We start from the raw sequence: 22,419 nt of genomic DNA on the forward strand, positions 1-22,419 counted from the left end.
ACTTATTGGAGAGACAGAGGGAGAGAGAGAGGTGGAAAGAGAAATCAAAGCATTACTGTGGCATATGCAATGCCAGGGATCCCACTCTGATTTCTTGCTTGTGAACTGGACATTCTACCCACTGCGCCACCTACTGGTCGCTAGACGTCTATTAAAAATACATGATCCCCCTTACTGTGTGAGTTCTTCCTCGAGGCCAAATATATATATGGATTTGAACCTGTGTCTACACTATCCAGCTTCAGAGCTGTCCATCCACTTAGGTGTTCCTCCTCCGCAGGTCCTAGATTCCCCCCCAACACCTCACAACGTCCTCCAGTAGAGAACGTCCTTGGGAAACGCTAGCAGAGCCTTTTGAACCTCGGCAGCCTCCGTCACTGTGCTGCAGCCGGAAATAGCGGTCCGCTGGCCGGAAGTAGGACTGTGGGGCCCGGGTGTAGCTGGAGGAGTTTGCTTTGGGGCCGCAACCGGCGGCCTCTGGAGTCAGGTGCTGCCCGCGTAGGCGCCCTCGGGGCTCAGGTGAGTGGCAGAGGCCTGGGGCGGGGGCGGGGCTGGGTCCGTGACGGCCTCTCGCTGCCCACCGGGGCCTCGGCCGGCGGAACTTTGGACCCGCGCGAGCAGAGGCCCGGGCCCTGGCTCCCGGCGCGGCGTGCGGGCTCCCCTTGCAGCCCCGACTTTCGGAGACCCGGCTTCTGTGACCTTGGGTCGGCGGTGTGTTTGTACCTGGACTCTCCCCGCTCTGAAACCGAGCTGCTGACAGTATTGACGGCTCGGTGCTGAGCTGAGAGTGTGGCGGGGTGCCCTGTGCTCGCCGGTCACTCGGGGACCCGGAGATCGAGATCCGGAGGCCGCACGTCTGCGGTGACACTGGAGAGCCGGCGAGTCTAACCGGCCCTCGGGGGAGCGTGTTGTCGCTGTTCGTGGGCCGCTCGGCATCGAGGCCCTGCAAGTAGTTGGCTTAGGACCTGGGGCGTGGTGAGTTTTCAGGGAAGCGTCCATGTGATCCAGAACTTCTTGAGATTTTTAACAGTGTGGTTGGTTGCATAAAGCCCCAATGTGAGTACGATTGCCATTGCCTTTTTTTTTTCTCTCTCTCTTTAATTTTTTTTTTTTTTTTTTTGTCGTAGCACTGCTCAGCTCTGGCTTATGGTGGTCTGAGGGATTGAACCTGAGACTTTTTTAAAATTTATTTCTTTATTGGGGAATTAATGTTTTACGTTCAACAGTAAGTACAATAGTTTGTACATGCATAACATTCCCTAGACTTTTGAGCCTCAGGCATAAAGAGCTCTTTGCATAACCATTATGCTACCCACCCCCGTCCTCTCTCTCTCTCTCCCCCCTCCAGGAATAAGAAAATATGCATCGTGGCCTGGGAGGTAGTACAGTGGATAAAGCATTGAACTCTCAAGAATGAGGTCCCAAGTTCAATCGCTAGCAGCACATGTACCAGAGTGATGTCTGGTTCTCTCTCTCTCTCTCTCTCTCTCTCTCTGCCTATCTTCTTCATGAGTAAATAAATAAAAAATCTTAAAAAAGAAAATCTACATCTATGCACTTGTTCACCAGAGGAGAGAACCAGAGTGTCGCTCTGGCACATGTCATGAGAGGGGATGAACTCAGGACCTCGTGGGTGAGAGCTGAGCGCCCTAGTCACTGCACCACCACCTTTCAGGCCGCTATGAGAAAGTATTTGCCACTTCTTCCCACATGAGTTGTGACCTCTTCTGCCCTGACTCAGGGAACCTGGGCCCCGCTTTATACACAGTGGGGTTCATGGCCTCATGTGATGCCTTCATACGGATCCTCTGTAGACCCGTGGACATCACTTCAGCTTATAGTTGTGGCAGGTAAATGCTGTAGCACCAGCTTGACTTGTTTGTTGTGCTTCAGTTACTTGTTGCTGCCGGAAAGTGAATTTTTTTTCCTGTATTTTGGACACACTTTGTGAACAGTAAATATGATAACTTTTCCAGAACTGAATTCTGCAGTTTCACTGTTCTGGATGGCATTGGGAAAGCTTTAGAATTAAGTCCCTACTCTCTGGCAGACCATAATAAAATCTGAAAACTCAGTGCTGGTGGCCTGGGAGGTGGCACAGTGGATAAAGCATCGGACTCTCTAGCATGAGATCCTGAGTTCAAGCCCCCGCAGCACATGGACCAGAGTGATGTCTGGTTCTCTCTCTCCTTTCTCATCAATCAATAAATAAAATCTTAAAAAAAAAAAAAAAAAAAGTACTGCATAACTCATCTCAGAAAGTGAAGTATGGGCAGCTATGTAAATCTGATTTATTTGTTGTTGTTTTTATATTTTTTTTATTATCTTTATTTATTGGATAGAGACAGCCAGATATTGAAAGAGAAGGGGGAGATTGAGAGGGAGAGAGAAAGAGAGGCACCTGTATCTTCCAGACACAGGTCTGAGCAAGGCTGAGCAATGCAATTTCACTTCAACTGTGGTCCAGAAATTAGAGAAGGGTAGCTAGCTGGGCAGAGGAAGGCAGATAATGCTATCGCCGTAGGTTAAGTATATGACATCTCAGTGTATTCGATTTGCTTGTTATCTAATCTCATTCCATAATTCTGACTTCTAATCTTTTTGCTGAAAAAGTTTAGACCCTCCCCCATAAAACTGACACATATAGGGGTACTTCAAACACCTTTTATGTTTCCACAAATAATTTTCTGAGCAACCTTGAGAATTAAAAGGGCAAAAAAAATTAGCTTTCTCTTAAGAACTGGAGTCTCTAGCTGAGAGTCTACAAAGCTTTTGGACCCTTAGCTGTTAATGCCAATACTAGTAAGTAAGTTGTAACTGAGACGTCCACGCTTCTGTTTCCACACAGAAGCACAGCCCACAAAAATCAGAAGCTGTGATCTGGGAAGTGGCACAACGGGTAGAATACTAGGTTTGCAAGCATATGGCCCCTACTGAACCTGCGACTTGTGAAATCACATCATTCAGGGTGGCGTGGACAGTGCCTTTCTGAACATCCACAGTGAGAGTCTTTGAAGCTCCACTCTGACTTATGGGATGGGAAAGAAGGTATATGTGGGGTACTTACCCTAGGAAAGGAGCTTTGTACTATGATGGCAGATATCTGAACTTTTAGAGAAGGCAGCAGAAGTTAATGACTAGGCATTATTGCGTGTGTCATCTTCCCAGCTTTCTTAAAAGACTTCTCTGGGAATCTTTATGAAAGGATAAACTAAATCTTAGTGTTTTTTTTTTCTTTCTGGGCAATAATTTGTTTTAAAGATTTATTTATTGGGGGGGGCAGCATCAAAACAGTGCCCCATGGTCCTTTGTTTAGTTTGTTTTTTTCCAAATTGATTCTCTCCCTCTTTTTTTTTTAATTATCTTACTATGTGTGCTTAACCCGGTGCTCCATTGCTGAGCCATAAATTATCTTAATTTACTTATTGGATAGAGACAGCCAGATATCAAGAGGGAAGGAGGAGATAGAGAGGAAGAGAGACAGAGAGACACCTGTATCCCTACTTCTCCACTCCTGAAGCTTCATCCCCCCCTGCAAGTGGGGAACAAGGGCTTGAACCTGGGTCCCTGTACATTGTAACGTGCACTCAACTAGGTATGTCACCATCCAGCCCTCTCCATGGTTCTTTGTACCTGCAGAATTTTTGCTGTACCTGCTGAGCCTCCTCCCTGGCCACTTATCTTTCCTTTGCAGTGCTTGTCTCCCCACTGTTCTGCTTTATTGGTTCTGTCTCTTCCTTGTTTTTCTTTAATTTTCCACAGTATTCAAGATCCAGCCTCTGAGGTGGTTATAATTCAGACCCGTGTATGCAGATACTATGCCTGTGCATTTATTATAAAAGTTGCATGGTGGGAAAAGCAACTACTGTTTGTCATTTGCAATTTGACCCTGCGTGCCTTGAAGATTATTATTTTTTTTTTAATTTTTTTTACTTTATATTTATTTATTTATTCCCCTTTTGTTGCCCTTGTTGTTTTATTGTTGTAGTTATTATCGATGTCATTGTTGTGGGATAGGACAGAGAGAAATGGAGAGAGGAGGGGAAGACAGAGAAGAGGAGAGAAAGACAGACACCTGCAGACCTGCTTCATCGCCTGTGAAGCGACTCCCCTGCAGGTGGGGAGCTGGGGGCTCAAACCTGGATCCTTTCACCAGTCCTTGAGTTTGGCGCCACCTGCGCTTAACCCGCTGCGCTACCGCCCGACTCCCAGATTATTTTATCTTTTATGTTACTAGACATAAAAAACATAAAGGAACTCTATAGGCAGTAGAAATTGTACACTGTGTGGCCTTGTAGGTGGCACAGTGGATAAAGCATTGGACTTTGAAATATGAGGTCCTGAGTCTGATCCCTAGCATAACATATGCTAGAGTGATGTTCTGGTTCTCACTCCCCCCTCTTTTTCTCATGTTAATAAATCTTGGGCTGGGAAGATAGTAAAATGTTTTCCAAAAAGACTTTCATACTTGAAAGCACCAGTTCAGTCCCTAGCACCACCATAAACCAGAGCTGAGCAGTGAAAGAAAAAAAAAAAGAAACAAAACTTTAAAAACTTGTATAATTTCAACAAGGGTAACAAAAGGGAAAAAAAATAGCCTCCAGGAGGTGGTGTAGGCACTGAGCCCCAGTAATAACCCTGGAGGCAAAAAAACAAAACAAAACAAACAACCTTGTATAATTTATATATATATATAAATATTAATTATTTTATTTATAAAAAGGAAACATTGACAAAACCATAGGATAAGAGGAGTACATGTATAATTTATATTTTTCAGTATAAAATACAGTGAAAGGGAGGAGACTTGCTTTAGCAAAGATACTGGACTGACATAGTATACTTGTTATGCAAATTCCTTTCATGTCTGAGGCTCTGAGATCTCAGGTTTAATACCCAGCACCACCATAAACCAGAGCTGAGCAGTGCTCTGGTTAAAAAATAATGAACAAATAAATAAATAATATATGTATGTATATCTATGTAATATGTATATAACAGAAAGTCTCCTTTCAGAGAAACCAGTTACTTTTATTTAAAGTTACTTTTAGGGCAGGGCTAGGTAGCATAATAGTTATGCAAAGAGAGTGCCATGCCTGACACTCTGGAAGTTCCAGGTTCAATCCCCTGCACCACCATAAGCCAGAGCTGAGTAGTGCTCTGGTTAAAAATAAAATAAGTTACTTTTTTTTTTTGTATAGTTTTTTTTTTAATCTTTATCTATTTATTTATTGGATAGAGACAGCCAGAAATCCAGGGGGAAGGGGGGTGGTAGAAGAGAGAGACAGAGAGACACCTGCAGCCCTGCGTCACCACTCATGAAGCTATCCCCCCCTGCAGGTGGGGGCTGGGGGCTCAAACCTGGGTCCTTGTGCACTGTGATGTGTGCGCTCAGCCAGGTGCACCACCACCCGGCCCCCATAAGTTACTTTTATAAGTGTACTTTAAATGATGGTATTCGTTTGTATTCTACTTGTTGTACTAAATATTTGTACTTTTCCATATGTGATGGCTGCCATAGACTAATCCTATAAAGTAACCACCTTTTTTATGTGTTCACTTAAGAGAATGAGAACACCAGGACCATAGAATCACTCTGGGGTGCTGGGGATCAAACTTTGGGATCTCATGCTTTTAGGTCCAACACTCTAACCATTGCACTATCTTCCTGGGCACTGTTGCAATTTTCTTTTACTTAACATTAGCACAGCTGTTTTCCAAAGACTTTGTTTGTTCTTAGTATTTCTTCAGACCTAGCTCATACTATGGAACTGAACAATTTATGGCTTTAGTTGCATCTTGTATTGGAATAGGTTTAGATTCTAGGTTCCAAAGCAGGGTGTTTTGTTTTCTGCTCGTCACTGAGGCTTCATCATTCTAGGCCAATTTTTTTCAGATGGAGAGACAGAAAAATACATCAGAGCACCAAAGCTTCCCTCAGTGCAGTGGGAACCAGACAGGTTTTTTTTTTTTAATTGATTTTTATGGGTGTGGGAAATAGCATAATGGCTATGCAAAGAGACTCATGCCTGAGGTTCCAAAGTCCAGGTTTAATACCCAGCATCAACCATAAGCCAGAACTGAGCAAAAAAACTAACAGATGCCATAGAACTTTAAAAAGAAAAGAAAAAAGAATCAATTTTTCTTGACAGGCCAGAGCATTACTCTGAAATCCATGGCTCTAGGGCTTGAACTGAGGGCCTCCAGCATTCTACTGCTATTAACTTTCAGGCCACCAGGCAGTTCGGAGTTCTGATGGTGGCAACTGTGTGGAATTGTATCCCTTTCATCCTATGGTCTTGTCAGTATTTCCATTTTATTTTTTTTTTAATTCTTTAAAATTTAATATTTATTTCCTTTTGTTGCCCTTGTTGTTTTATTGTTGTAGTTACTGATGTCATTGTTGTTGGATAGGGCAGAGAGAAATGGAGAGAGGAAGGGAAGACAAAGAAGGGGAGAGAGAAAGATAGACGACACCTGCAGACCTGCTTCGCTGCCTGTGAAGCGACTCCCCTGCAGGTGGGGAGCCGGGTTCGAACCAGGATCCTTACATGGGTCCTTATGCCTTGCGCCACGTGCGTTTAACGCGCTGCGCTACCACCCAACTCCCAGTATTTCCATTTTATAAATAAAAATTTTCAAAAAGTACTGTTTTCAGCTGTAAATTTTTTTTAATTTTTATTTTTGTTGCCCTTCTTTTATTGTTATAGTTATTATTGTTATTGATGTCGTCGTTGTTGGATAGGACAGAGAGAAATGGAGAGAGGAGGGGAAGACAGAGGGGGAGAGAAAGATAAACACCTGGGCTCAAACAAGGATTCTTACGCCGGTCGAACCGGGATTCTTATGCCGGTCCTTGTGCTTTGTGCTTTGTGCACTTAACCCCCTGTGCTACTGCCCGTCTCCCTTTCATAATGCTTTCTAATTTTAGAAAGTAGTTGGTCTGAATTCATCAGAACAATCAAATGGTCTATAGCACTTTTTTGGTAAAGGATTATATAGTAAATATATAAAGAATCATAGTAAATATATATACATACTTTTTTGTCCATAATTACTTAGTTCTCATAATGATATATAACACATTGCACAAGGTGTATTTTTGTTTGTTTGTTTGTTTGTTTGTTTTCCCCAGAGCACTGCCTAGCTCTGGTTTATGTTGGTGCAGAACACTGAACGAGGGACCTCGAAGCCTCAGACATGAGAGTCTGTTTGCATAACCACTGCGCTCTCTCCCCCACCAAGTGGTTCCCTGCCCCAACTTATTTATTTATTTATTTATTTATTTATTCATTTATTCATTTAAAATTTTTATTTAGAAAATGGAAATTTTGATAGGACTATAGGATAAGAGGGGTACAATTCCACAGAATTCCCACCACCAGAACTCTGCATCCAATCCCCTCCCTTGATAGCTTTCCTGTTCTTTATCCCTCTGGGAGCATGGACCCAGGACCATTATGGGGTGCAGAAGGTCTGGCTTCTGTAATTGCTTCCCCACTGAAGATGGGCATTGGCAGGTTGATCCATACTCCTGGCCTGTCTGTCTCTTTCCATAGTGGGGCAGAGCTCTGGGAAGTGGGGCTCCAGGACACATTGGTGGGGTCATCTGTCCAGTGAAGTCAGGTTGGCATCATGGTAGTGTCTGAAACCTGGTGGCTCAAAAAGAGTTAAGGTATAAAGCAGAATGAATTGTTGACTAATCATGAACCTAAAGCCAAAAATATTGCTGATGGAGATTTGGGGTCTTCATTTTGGAAAAAGCTAGTTGGTCTGTTTTAGGTATATTCCAAGGGGCCCATGACTTTACTAGTTTTTGCCTGAATCTGACAGCTAACATGCAGGTGACCTAAGTTAGTCTGGGGACCCCGATGGTGTCATAGTTGGAAAAAGGACCAGAAAGCTGGATCGGGAAGAGAGTAGCTCCCAAATATGGGGAAAGTATATAAATATTGTTAACTGTAAATCCCATCGATTTCATCTGGGGTCCGTAGTCAGCACAGGACCCAAGTTATTTATTAATACCTCCCTCTCCTACCCCTTCCACCTTTCCCCTTCTCCCTCTCTTTCCTCTTTCCCTTTCTCCCTCTATCTTGTGCAAATAAATAAATAAAATGAGGGACATAGCATAATAGTTATACAAAGAGACTCTTATACCTGAGGCTCAATTTCCCTGTACCACTATAAGCCAACAGTGCTCTGGTAAAAATTAATATTAATAAAATTTTAAAAATTAAAATATTTTTAAAATAACAAATGACTATGTTCAGACATTTTTTTTTTCCTCAGGATTGGGGAGTGAACCTAGGTCCTTGTCTATGTGTAATACTAAGCTAAGCAGCCTATGTAGGAAATCTTTTTTTTAAAAAATATTTTTATGTATTTATTATTAGAGACAAATTGAGAGGGGAGGGAGAGATAGCAAGGGAGAGAGACAGAGAGACACCTGTAGCACTGTTTCATCACTTACAAAGCTTTCCCCCTGCAGGTGGGGACCAAGGGCTTGAACCTGCATCCTTGTACACTATAATGTGTGTGCTTAACCAGGTACACCACTGCCTGCCCCCCCATTTCTATTTATTTATTTATTTATTTTTTTATTGCCACTAAGGTTATTGCTAGGGCTTGGTGCCTGCTCTATGAATACACTGCTTCTGATGGCCATTTTCCCCCCTTCTATTTTTATTTGACAGGATGGAGAGATATTGAGAAGGGAAGGGAGATAGAGGAGGGAGAGGGAGATAGATACCTGCACACCTGCTTCACCACTTATGAGAGAAAGGGAGATGGTAGGGTACCACAGCACTGAAGTTCCTTCTGGGACTTTCCATGTGGTTCCCATCTATTACCAGGGCTTGAACCAAGGTCTTTGTTCATGTAACACATGTGCTCTTCCAGCTGAGCTATCTCTCATCCCTAAATTTTTACTTACAAAAACAGGTGGAGAGCAAGACTTGGACACTAGGTTATAGTTTGCTGACATACATAGGTTGAGACTTGATGGTCAGGGGGCCGAGTGGTGGCTCACCTGATTGAATCCACATGTTAGGATGCACAAGGACCCAGGTTCACGTCCCCGGTCTCCATCTGCAGGGGGAAAGCTTTGAGAGTAATGAAGCAGTTCTGCAGGTGTCTCTCTTCCTGTCTATCTTCCCCAATAAATCAGTAAGGATAATAAAAAATTATTTAAAAAAATAAAGACGCTTGATGGTCAGAATGGTCTCTGTAAAGAACCAAGTGATAAGGATTAATGTAAAAGAATTCAGTGTGATTTACAGAGAAGTGAATTCGTGCCATCCACAAAAGTCTATGTAGCTGGACTATCTGAGCAAAGATTTGGACCTGTCTTCCTGTCCTCTGGCTCTGATGCTACAAGCTCTGACAGGAAGAGACTGCCAGAGCTGTTGAGGAAGGCGTCGTGGAAAGTCACTCTGGTACACCCAGAACCCTTGTGAGTTTTTCTGCAACATCAGCTCTATCTGGTCCATATCTTGGTAGCTAAGGATCCTTGGATTTTTGCGACTCGGTCGTGGGGCGGGGGAGATAGTGGCACACCTGGTTAAGAGCACACATTACAGTCAGTGCACAGCATCCTAGGTTCAATCCCCTGGTCCCCACCTGCAGTGGGGAAGTGTCACAGGTGGTGAGAAAAGATTGCAGGTGTCTATCCCCCTCTATATTTCCCCCTCCCCTCTCAGTTTCTGTCTCTATCTAATAATTAAATAAATAATATTAAGAGAGAGAAGGCAAAAGTATAAGAGAATGTCAGTCTTAGGGATCTTTTTTTTAAATATTTATTCCCTCTTGTTGCGTTTGTTGTTTTATTGTTGTAGTTATTATTGTCATCGTTGTTGGATAGGACAGAGAAATGTAGAGAGGAGGGGAAGACAGAGAGGAGGAGAGAAAGATAGACATCTGCAGACCTGCTTCACAGCCTGTGAAGCGACTCCCCTGCAGGTGGGGAGCTGGGGGTTCCAACCGGGATCCTTACACCGGTCCTTGTGCTTTGTGCCATGTGCATTTAACCTGCTGCGCTACCGACCGACTCCCCAGTCTTAGGGATCTTATTTTAACCACTGGAGAAAAATGACACTTGAAATGCTCACAGGATGGATAATTGATACCTGATTGACCGGAAGTGTTGCTAATCCACTGCCTCCAGAGGAAAGCTGAGCTGCTCCCCAACTTGTCAGCAGGGTGGTTGGTGTTTCCTGAGCTCAGAAACCAATTTAAAAATGCTCTTTGTGGGAGTCGGGCAGTAGTGCAGTGGGTTAAGTGCAGGTGGCACAAAGAGCAGGATCCTGGTTCGAGCCCCCAGCTCCCCACCTGCAGGGGAGTTGATTCACAGGCAGTGAAGCAGGCCTGCAGGTGTCTTTCTCTCCTCCTCTCTGTCTTCCCCTTCTCCATTTCTCTCTGTCCTATCCAACAATGATGACATCAAGAACAACAACAATAACTACAGCGATAAAACAACAACCAGGGCAACAAAAAGGAATAAGTAAATATTAAAAAATTAAAAATTAAAATGTTCTTTGCTTCCCATTCATGAATTGACTGTGAGTAAACCTCTGCCTTCTGTCCTCTCCCACCACAATGAGTGAATTTTGAGTATGCATTACTTCCCAATTACATGGGCTTCTCTGGAAAAGTGATTCAAACTGTTCTAAACCTCCTAGAGAGCAGAGTTGATATCTTCAAAAAGGTAGAAGAGCAGCATTAATACAGCTAGATTCTGGGGACTTGGGTTGTGGCACGCCTGGTTGAGCACACGTTATCATATACAAGGACCCTGGTTCAAGCCCCCAGTCCTCACCTTCAGTGGGGGGAAGCATTACAAATGGTGAAGCAGTAAAACCAGTAAATTCTGTAAAGCTTTTATTATTTAGAGACAGAAAAGGTTATTATCAGTATAACTAATTGAACTTTATGCCAAATTCCACAGTTTACTTTTGGTATTAAAGTAGTCATTTTTAGCAACTTTTTAATTCAGGACTTCATACTTTGAAGTCTTTTACTTAATCCATTGTACTACCTCCTGGGCCACACCTTTTTTTCCCCCCAGCTTTATTATTCTGTAAGTGGGCCCTTTTGAATTGATATCAGAGACGGAGTAGGTTACTTACAACCAGTTTACTTTTTGGAAATCTGCCTTCTTCTGTTGGATGCTAGCAGAATAACCATCTCCTCTAGCTACTACCACTCACTGGTTCTCTCTCTCACTCTCTTTTCTTTTTTTTTTTCTTTTTGAATTTTTTATTTATTTTTACTGGATAAAGACTAAAGAAATGGAGAGTGAGGGAGAGAGGGAAACATTTGCAGCACTGTTTCACCACTTGTGAAGTTTTCCCCCTGCAGATAAGGACAGGGGCCTTGAACCTGGGCCCCTGCACATTGTAACATGTGTGCTCAATCAGGTGTGTCACTACCCAGCCCCCTTTCTTTCTGAGATGTACTTATTAATTAATTAATGAGAGAGGAAGAGAGCCAAAGCATTACTCTGGCACATGCAAAGCTAAGGGTGAATTCAGAAACTCATGCTTAAGGTGCAATGCTTCATCCACTGTGCTACCTCTGGCTGACATCACTGCTTTCTTTTTGTAATACAGGACATCTGAATTGAGCAGCTGATCAGGGAACTGAAGGATAACACCCTGAGTTTAAGGCTTTTCTTGTGCCTTTATGTAAAACACACTGAGTTTATTAATTGGCTTATTTTGGTTCTCACAAACATTAAATTTGAGTGGAGAGCAATAGTTTTAATCCATTTCTTATGTGAAAATTTTGATGTTGTGATAGGTAGAAGCCACTTATTCTTCATCTACCCTTTTTTCAGTATCTGGCACCAATTCTCGCCCTGTCATTTGTGATTCATGGCTCTGGTGATATACCGAAGATTTTCCGGCACTTTCTGTGGAACACCTCCAGCTCTAACCAAGCATCGCATAAACAAGACATTGCCTGGTCAAACCCATGAGAACTGTGTTCTGACTGCCAAAACGGTCTGTACTGACACCAGATTGGCAGGTACTCTCATGTTGTCAAAACCTTTAGGATGTCGAGCATTTTGCAGTCCTTTTCCCTACACCACGTCCCAAAGCGTGGCATATTGGAGTATTGGAAGCTGCACCCAGCACAGGAGACAGCACCCTTCAGAACACAGTAGCTTCTGCCATCCTGCCAAAAAAGTTGAGAACATTTGTAGCACCTCATTTCTGCAGGGGATCCTGAAAACTAGCAGTGCCCTCCCACGTTTAGAATTCAGCAGGACTGCTGCTTCTAAGGCCAGCGAGTTGAAGCCAGGCCCAACTGGGGCCATGAAAGTTGATGAAGAAGATACAGAAGTTTCTGATACTTTTGAAGACCCCCGTGTTTTCCTAAAACTAAGGCCAGAGTACCAAGTTCACAGCTTTAACAGATCTGAGACTTCTCAGCCCATACCTGTTTCAGAAGGTGAACTCATTTTGCACAAAGTTACAGTTCATCAAGATAACCTCCAGCCTCATAGCATTGCTGATTATTTCTGTAAGCTGAGCTCTTTGCCTACAGAGCAGCATCCTGTTTTGCTGTCCAGAACCAGCTTTGCTCTGCTCTGCCAGCTGAGTGTGAAAAAAATAGATCTCTTTGATGCCCCTGACCTAATCAATATTTTGAAAGCCTTCGCCATTTTAAGAATCCCTCTCTCCCATCCAATGCTAGATGCCTATGAAACCAAATTTTGCCATAAAGTGTGGGAAATGAATCTGGATCAACTTCTCTTGGTGGCTGACCTCTGGCGGAATTTGGGCCGCAGAGTTCCCCGGTTTTTAGAAATCTTTTTTAGTTACCTTAATTTGCACTGGAAAGATCTATCCTTGTCCCAGCTGGTTCACTTAATTTATATTATAGGAGAAAATCGTCAAGCACCCCAAGATCTAATGCAAAAACTAGAATCACTGATTCTCAGGTCTATAGATTGGATCAATTTAGAGGAGGTTGGTACAATTTGTTTGGGATTCTTTAAATCAAGTAGTACTATCTCTGATTTTGTCATGCGGAAAATTGGAGATGTGGCTTGTGCTGATATGCAGTATCTGAGAAGTTACGCCTTAGTGAATATTCTTAAAATGTTCCGTTTTACTCATGTAGATCACATAGACTTCATGAAGCAATTTGGACAGATTGCTCCTCAGCGAATTCCTTCCCTGGGGGTTCAGGGTGTCATGCACCTGGCACTCTCCTGCTCATCCTTACGTTTCCTGGATGAAAGGGTAATGAATGCTGTGGCTGCTTCTTTGCCACCTAGGGTAGCATATTGTCGAAGTAAAGACATTGCCAAGGTTCTATGGTCATTTGGAACTCTGAATTACAAGCCACCCAATGCAGAAGAGTTTTATTCTAGTCTGATAAATGAGATTCACAGAAAGTTGCCTGAGTTCAGTCAATACCCAGAACACCTACCTACTTGTCTGCTGGGGTTGGCATTTTCTGAGTACTTCCCCAAAAAGCTCATTGATTTTGCTCTGAGTCCAAAGTTTGTAAGGTTAGCACAGGAGAAAACTAAGTTTGAACTTGTTAAGGAGTTATATACTCTTGATGGTATTGTTGGTATTGAGTGTCCAGATTACAAAGGCAATCGTCTTAGTACTAAACTTCAGCAAAAGGGGTTAGAAATACTGTGGGATTTGGCAAGGAAAGATATGCTGGCAAAGCCTGAATTCCTAGAAGCTGTCTTTTTACTTGAGAGCATGCTGGGTGGGCCACAGTATATCAAACACCACATGATTTTGCCTCACAGCCGATCTTCTGACCTAGAAGTCCAGCTGGATGTTAATATGAAGCCAATACCATTTAACAAAGAAATTACACCTACTGAATATATAACCAAATTGAAGTTTAAGCATATGGGAGTAAGTCTTACAGATGATTTGATGAATCAGCTGTTTAATGGGAAATGGAAATCAAGAAAACATCTCCAGGGGGAAGTTGAAGCTGAGGCTGGGCGACAGCCTGTGGGCTTACAGAAGGCAGAGAGCCTTCCTGCAGGGGACTTCCGTTGTGATGCAGCGGACAAATTGGGGGCCACAGAGACACCTGGCCCAGCCTCCCCAGACGATATGCAGGAACCTCAAGTAAAGCTAGCTATTCAGCTGACAAACAGAAACCAGTATTGCTATGGTACCAGGCATCTGCTTGGACTGCACAACATGAAAAGGCGGCAATTGAATCAACTTGGGTATCGTGTGGTCGAGTTAGCCTACTGGGAATGGCTCCCACTGCTACAACGAACTCGCCCAGAAAAGCTGGCATTCCTCCACGAAAAAGTGTTCAGCTCTGCTCTCTGAAGGGCCTTCTACTTTAAGTGCTGTAAATATTCACTGTATCAGGTGTTGGAAAACAGTGACAAAGCCAGATTGGAAGTTGGGTAGTAAAAGTTTTTGTGGAGGAAGTATTTTGTGTCTGGCTCATTGAAGCTACAATATATAACTGAATTAATTGTAATTTAGTCCAATTATACAAGTTGCTGCTAACTTATACAGGTAAATAATAAATATCCGAAAATACTCTGTGGTCATGTAGTTCCTATTTCTCTGTTTACTGGTCTTATCTCGTGGTTCTTTTGAATTTTTAGGATAAATGTGTATTTGTACATTTTCTTTTTTTTTTTTGTACATTTTCTAAAGAAAAATTTTAAAGTGCCTTATGTATTTAAACTTTTTTTTAAATAAAGATTTTATTTTCGTGAGTGAGTGTGACCAGAGTACTGCTCAATTCTGGCATAAGGTGGTGCTAGAGGGCTGGTAAACTAGCTCATTTGGATAGTGAGCTACGTTGCCTTGTGCACAACCCGGGCTGTGGAGTCCTGCCTGAAGGAAGGTTTGGTGCTCCCCCCCTCCGTGAGAGAGAACCAGAGCATCATTCTTTTTTTTTTTTAACTTTTAAAAAATTATCTTTATTTATTGGATAAAGACAGCCAGAAATCAAGAGGGAAGGGGGGAGAAAGGGAAAGAGAGAGACAGAGACACCTACAGCACTGCTTCACCACTTGCAAAGCTTTCCCTCTGCAGGTGGGGAACAGGGGTAACAGCCTGGGTCTTTGTGCATTGTAATACATGCGCTCAACAAGGGGCGACACCACCCGGCCCTCTAGAGCATCACTCTTGCACATACTATGCCAGGGGTTCAACTTGTTTCTTCATGCATGGGATGCAGTGCTTTACCCGCTGTGCCGTGTCGCAGGTCATCATATCCTTTGTTTTGCTGCCCAGGAGGTGGCATTGTATGAAAAGCATTGAACCTGAAGGCATAGGGTCTGGAGTTTAATCCATGGCATCACGTGTGTCAGTGATTTCTCTCTGTGTTCTAAGAAATTAATACATCTTTTAAAAATACTGTGAATTCAGGGAGTCGTGCTGTAGCGCAGCAGATTAAGCGCAGGTGGCGCAAAGCACAAGGACCGGCATAAGGGTCCCGGTTCAAACCCCGGCTCCCCACCTGCAGGGGAGTCGCTTCACAGGTGGTGAAGCAGGTCTGCAGGTGTCTATCTTTCTCTCCTCCTCTCTGTCTTCCCCTCCTCTCTCCATTTCTCTCCTATCCAACAACGACAACAACAGTAATAACTACAACAATGAAACAACAAGGGCAACAAAAGGGAATAAATAAAATAAATTTAAAAAAATACTGTGAATTCAGAACTGACTAATGGTATTCATTACTTGTACAGCACATGCAAATGAATTTATGATGTTTAACCAGTTTTTATAAACTTCTTCTAGGTCTCCTAAGAAGGTACTTTTTGATCATGCCTCTGGCCTTGGTCATCAATAGGGGAGGGAAACTTTTAGCTTGTAATTTGTAACCATTTTCTACTTGTGCAAACTCTGTAAATATGTTTAAAGATGTAATATTCTGTAAAAGATACACTGGAGAACAAAGGGAACTTGAGATTTCCATACCACATGTCATTTGCAACTAGAAGTTGCTTCTACAGAGTTGAGCCTCTTTTTTAATTATTATTATTATTTTTTTATAAAAAGGAAACATTGACAATGAGTTTAACCTCTTGTCTAGGCTCTTGCTATGTCATGGTTCCTACGTACTGGATAAGGTGCCTATGTGGCTAGATTGTGATCTGGGATTTTATTTTTCCTGTACAAATTTGTCTTTAAAAAAAGCTACTCGGGAGTTGGGTTGTAGTGCAGCAGGTTAAGCACAGGTGGCACAAAGTGCAAGGACTGGTGTAAGGATCCCAGTTCGAGCTCTAGCTTCACAGAGTCGCTTCACAGGTGGTGAAGAGAGTCTGCAGGTGTCTATCTTTCTCTCCCTCTCTCTGTCTTCCCCTCCTTTCTCCATTTCTCTCTGTCCTATCCAACAACGATGACAACAATAATAATAACTACAACAAAGAAGGGCAACAAAAGGGAATAAATAAATAAATATAAAAAATTTTTTTTTAAAAAGCTGCTCATTGAATTACCTTGAGATGGTTGATGTGATGATTCTTTTTTAAGACAGGCTTTCAGCATTGTGCAATTTAAAATAGAAATAACTTAATATAAATATCGAATTGTATACACTAAAAAAACATACTGTGAATCTGGGGGTCGGGCGGTAGTGGGTTAAGCGCACATGCCGCCAAGTGCAGGGACTGGCCTAAGGACCCCGGTTTGAGCCCCTAGCTCCCCACCTGCAGGGGAGTCGTTTCACAGGTGGGTCTGCAGGTGTCTATCTCTCCCCCTCTTTGCCTTCCCCTCCTCTCTCCATTTCTCTCTGTCCTATCCAACAACAAACAACATCAACAACAACAATAACCACAACAAGGCTACAACAAGGGCAACAAAAGGGGGAAAAATGGCCTCCAGGAGCAGTGGATTCATGGTTCAGGCACTTCTTCTTCTAGCGTTTGCCCTTCTTCTGTAGCCAGTCAACAGCGTCAGGTTGAGCCTGATGTAAAGTTTCGAGACCTCCTTTGAATCTGGAGAGGTGGCAGTCGTTGACCATGTGGGTCATAGTCTGTCTGTAGCCACAGGGGCAGTTCAGGTCGTCTCTGGCTCCCCAGCGATGGAACATAGCGGCGCACCAGCACTGAGCCCCAGCAATAATCCTGGAGGCAAAAAAAGATACTGTGAATCTTTTACAACTTTTAACATTTCAGTATTTCCTTTCTGCACATTTTCTTGATATAACTGTAAAATTGCAGTCATCCTCCTTGCTTAGATTTGGTTAGTTATCCTGAGTTGCAGATTCTTCCTTTCAAAAGCCATTCCAAAATTGTTGAGCTTAATATCTTCCTCTTAGCCCCCTCCTCTCTCTCTTTTTTTTTTTTTCACTTTCTCTTACATAAACTCTTCCCCTCACACCTTGGGATATTGTCTCCCTAAAACTAGAACTAAAAGAGTAGAATTGTATGAGTTCATGCCTGGCTAGTGGCTCTCAGATATGATAGCCAAGTAGACTATTTTTCATTGCAAATATCTCAGTTCATTGCAAATATCTCAGCTTACCATAATTGCAAGTTGGTGGGCTTCAGGTTGGTCGTTTAAAGCCACAAGCATAAGGAAATGATTATATATGTCTATAATAGGTAACTTTTATATTACAAGTAATTTTTGGTAAACATTTGGGGCTTATGGGAATTTTTTCCTACATTTTTCTTTTCTTTATTTTATCTATTACTGGGTAGAGACAGAGAAATCGAGAGGGGAAGGAGAGAGAGAGGGGGTCGGGCAGTAGCACAGTGGGTTAAAGCGCACATGGCGCAAAGCATAAGGATCCCGGCTGAGCCAGCCCCCAGTGCCCCACCTGTGTGTGGGGGGTCGCTTTACAAGCGGTGAAGCACATCTGCAGGTGTCTATCTTTGTCTCTCTGTCTTCCCCTCCTCTCTCCATTTCTATATTATCCAACAACATCAATAGCCAACAATAACAAGGGCAACAAAATGGTAAAAATGGCCTCCGAGAGCAATGGATTCGTGGTGCCGAGCCCCAGTGGTGACCCTGGGGGCAAAAAAGAGAGACAGAGACACCCGCAGCCCTGCTTCACCACTCTGGAAACTTTTCCCCTGCAAATGGGGACCAAGAGCTTGAAACTGAGTCCTTGGGCACTGTAACGTGCACTTAACCAAGTGCGCCATGCCGGGCCCCCAGAATTTCTCAGTCTCTGCAAATTAAATCATACATATTACCTTCTCCAGCTTTGTTTTTTCTTCACTGTACTCAGCAACATTAGAAATCATTCATGGGGGGGGGGGGTCAAGCGGTAGCGCAGTGGGTTAAGCGCACGTGCCTCAAAGCGTAAGGACCCCCGTAAGGGTCCCGGTTCGACCCCCGGCTTCCCACCTGCAGGGGAGTCGCTTCAGAAGTGAAGCAGGTCTGCAGGTGTCAATCTTTCACTCCCCCTCTGTCTTCCCTCCCTCCACTTCTCTCTGTCCTATCTAACAACTACAACAACAATTAAGCAACAAGGGCAACACAAGGGAAAATAAATAATTAAAAAGTTATCCATTGGCTTATTTTTTTTTGGAAAATATTCCTTCAAGTTAACTTTTTAAATTTGTTAAAAAAGATTTTATTTATTCATGAGATAGAAGAGGGAGAAAGAGAACCAGACACCAACCACTCTGATACAACTTGTTAGGTTTTATTTTTACGGGAGCCAGGCAGAGGCGCAGCGGGTTAAGCGCACGTGGCGGAAAGCGCAAGGACCACCATCGGGATCCCAGGTCGAGCTTCCGGACTCCCCACCTGCAGGGGCGGGTCAGTCGCTTCACTGGCGGTGAAGCAGGTCTGCAGGTGTCTGTCTTTCTCTCCCCCTCTGTCTTCCCCTCCCCTCTCCATTTCTCTCTGTCCTATCCAACAATGATGACATCAACAACAATAATAACTATAACAAAAAAATAAGGGCAACAAAAAGGAAATAAATAAATATTTAAAAAATAAATAAAAACTCTTCTTGTGCCTAGCAGAGTGTCTCAGGTATATTTGGCTCTTGAACAGTGAACTAACTCCCAAATATATAAAATCACAGCCTGCCTTTGGGCATGTGAACTCACTGGTAGGTGGCTGCGAACTAGATGGAGACAGCTGTCTTTCATTTTAACCAGCTCTAAGGAACTTGTACACAAGTCATTTTTTTTTCATGGATGGACAAGTAGCTCAATTTAGAAATTAAGAAGACTATTGTGCTTCTTTAAAAGCTGAAGTGCCCAATTTATAAAATTGCTCAGTGCATTGGTATTCCACCCACTCTTTGAGGTTAAATGCTTTTATTTGACAGGTAATCTTTTCTTCTTCCTCCTCTTCTCCTCCCACCCCCCACTCCTCCTCCTCCACCTCCTCTGTAGTCTGTTTGAGCCTAGTCTTTAAAAATGTGTATCTGCCAGAATTACTTTCCATTACATTTTGTGAGACTCAGCATTAGGTTGAGTAACTCAGCTGTGGCTACTTTGTCAGCCAAAAGAAGACGGATGCTCAGGGGTTAAAAGTGTCATGGTCACCTTATTCTCTCCCAGATTATTTCTTCACATTTCCCTACCCCCAGCTTCTGAATCTTTACAAAAAAAGGTTTATTTGGCTGGCTTCCTTAAGCTTCAAGGAACAGTAGACCTTCCATTAATTAGAGTGATCAACTTGTCCTATTTCCCCCCAAAACTTTCCTGGTTTTAGCACTGAACACTCCCCATTCTGAAAAACCCCTCAGTCCTTTATAGACCCCAAGACTGGTCACCCCTTCTCAGTCTTTCCCTTGCACCTTTCCTTGCTTGACCTGATAACAGGGAGGCAGAGGAGAAAGATCCGAATATCTGGATGTCGTGTAGGGGCTGTCAGCTGCAAGAAATACTCTAAGCAGTTATCTAGAGCCTTATTCCTCACCTGTACCATCCTGGGACATCAGAAGCTGAGTCTGTTTACTTAGCAACTTTTTTTTAAAAAAATTTTTATTAAGAAAGGATTAATGAACAAAAACATAAGGTAGGAGGGGTACAACTCCACACAATTCCCACCACCCAGTCCCCATAACCCACCCCCTCCCATGATAGCTTTCTCATTCTCTAGCCCTCTGGGAGCATGGACCCAGGGTCATTGAGGGTTGCAGAAGGTAGAAGGTCTGGCTTCTGTAATTGCTTCCCCGCTGAACATGGGCGTTGACTGGTTGGTCCATACTCCCATTCTGCCTCTCTCTTTCCCTAGTAAGGTGTGCCTCTGGGGAAGCTGAGCTCCAGGACACATTGGTGGGGTCTTCAATCCAGGGAAGCCTGGCCAGCATCCTGGTGGCATCTGGAACCTGGTGATTGAAAAGAGAGTTAACATATGAGGCCAAACAATTTGTTGAGCAATCATACTTAGCAACTTAAAGCAGATGAAGGGGGAAAAAAACTTGTCCAACCTCTTTGCACACTTTCTGTGTTACTATCACCTCCCAAACTATTCGTATTTACATATTTCTAGATACTTCTGGTTTTACTGTGTTGTTTTTCTTTATTTTCTATATATATTTGTACTTTTCACACAGTCATATTTAAGTAACAAGTACACTAAGAATAAACATCTATTTCTTAAAATGTAAGTAGTGAGATTAACTGTAGTCTTCAGTTGAGGGGTTTATATTTGGGTGAAGACCTCTTTTTTAATATTTATTTATTTTCCCTTTTGTTGCCCTTGTTTTATTTTATTTTATTTTTATTGTTGTTGTAGTTATTATTTTTGTTGTTATTGATGTCATCATTGTTAGGACAGAGAGAAGTGGAGAGAGGAGGGGAAGACCGGAACCCTTATGCCAGTCCTTGCGCTTCGTGCGATGGGTGAAGATCTTTTAAGATTTCTGTGGTAATAGAGAATATTTGGACTTGTAAAATAAAAGACTTCCTAAAAGACAGTAGTAGGGATCCTTGTGGTGTTGGATTTGTTCATTATCTTGACTATCGTAGTTACACAAACCTAGATGTAGACTAGAATTACCTAGAACAAAATCCATATATCAAGCTGGAAATGGGAGTCAGGCGGTAGCGCAGTGGGTTAAGCCCACGTGGCGCGCAAAGTGCAAGGTAAGGATCCCGGTTCGAGCCCCTGGCTCCCCACCTGCAGGGGAGTCGCTTCACAGGCAGTGAAGTAGGTCTGCGGGTCTCTTTCTCTCCTTCTCTCTGTCTTCGCCTCCTTTCTCCATTTCTCTTGTCCTATCCAACAACGACATCAACAATAATAACTACAACAACAACAACAAAAAAGGGCAACAAAAGGAAATAAATAAATATTTTTTAAAAATTTAAAAACAAATAAATAAAGCTGGTAATATCTGGGTTGTGCCATTGTCAATTTCCTGGCTATGATTTACTAAGTCTATATAAGATAGCACCACTGGAAGAGGCTGGATAGAGGGTACACGGGATTTCCCTATTGTTTCTGGGGCTGCACATGAACCTACAGCTATCTTAAAACAATAATGTTTCATTAGGCTTGGGAGATAGCTCACCCAGTAGAGCATGTGCCTTACCATGTAAAGAAAAGATTCTTAGTGGCTTGGGGAGGTAGTGCAATGGGTGAAGTGTTGAACTCTCAAGTATGAGGACCAGAGTCCTGATGCCTTGCATTTTACATGCCAGAGTAATGGTCTGATTCTCCCTATTCCGACTCTCAAATAAGTAAATAAAGCATTAATTTTTTTCTTTTTTCTTTTTTAATTTTTTAATCTTTATTTATTGGATAGAGACAGCCAGAAATCAAGAGGGAAGGGGAGATAGGGAGGGAGAGAGACACCTACAGCACTGCTTCAACACTTGCAGAGTTTTTCCCCTCCAGGTTGGGACTGGGGGCTCGAACCTGCGTCCTTGCACATTGTAACGTGTACTCAACCAGGTGCACCACCACCTGGCCCCTTAAAACTTCTTTTCTTAAAATGTAGCTTTGAAAACCTGAAATGCTCAATAATACATTATATATATGTCATTTTTCTTCCTCTTTAAAGAATAATCCTTTATGGGGACCAGACAGTGGAGCACCCAGTACCATGTACATGTCACAATGTACAGGTTTCTGGGTTCAGGCCCATGGTCCCCACCTGTAGGAGGAAAGCTTCACAATTGATGAAGCAGTGTTACAGGTGTCTTTCTTTTCTTCCCCTCTACCTCCCCTTTCCCTCTCAATTTCTCTTTGTCTCTACCCAAAATAAATGAATAAAATGTGAAAAAGAAATACTCTTAAAAAAATTCAGAAGAACGCTTAACAAGTAGAGCATTGGGTGGGCATGCCTGAGCTTCCCAATTAATCCCCAGCACTGTGTTTATTAAAGTGGTTATCTGGCTTCCTTTTCTTTCCTCCTCCTGTCTCATGGAAAACTCTGATATATAAATCTTCTTTTAAAAGTTAAAAGAAGAAAATGTCAAGAAAAAAACACAAGACAGTTATACTTAAGTAATTTGTACTTTGATCTACTCATCTTTGATGTCTC

General features: G+C 42.8%; 2 protein-coding genes across 5 annotated transcripts in view; both read left to right on the top strand.

Moving 5' to 3' along the window:
* The first annotated feature begins 409 nt into the window (after positions 1–409).
* FASTKD5 (FAST kinase domains 5) lies at positions 410–14,540 on the top strand. Its single transcript, XM_007539535.3, has 2 exons — positions 410–519; positions 11,834–14,540. The coding sequence occupies exon 2, from the start codon at positions 11,871–11,873 to the stop codon at positions 14,319–14,321; it is 2,451 nt and encodes an 816-aa protein (XP_007539597.1). The 5' UTR covers positions 410–519; positions 11,834–11,870; the 3' UTR covers positions 14,322–14,540.
* The window catches only part of UBOX5 (U-box domain containing 5), a 47,812-nt gene continuing 25,814 nt past the window's right edge, over positions 422–22,419 (top strand). For all 4 annotated transcript variants that reach the window (XM_007539533.3, XM_060187351.1, XM_060187357.1 and 1 more), the window contains exon 1: positions 422–519. The gene's annotated coding sequence lies outside the window, so the exon portion shown is untranslated. The remainder of the gene's footprint in view (positions 520–22,419) is intronic.

Source organism: Erinaceus europaeus, chromosome 1, assembly GCF_950295315.1.
Source record: "Erinaceus europaeus chromosome 1, mEriEur2.1, whole genome shotgun sequence".
Classification (NCBI taxonomy): Eukaryota; Metazoa; Chordata; class Mammalia; order Eulipotyphla; family Erinaceidae; genus Erinaceus; species Erinaceus europaeus.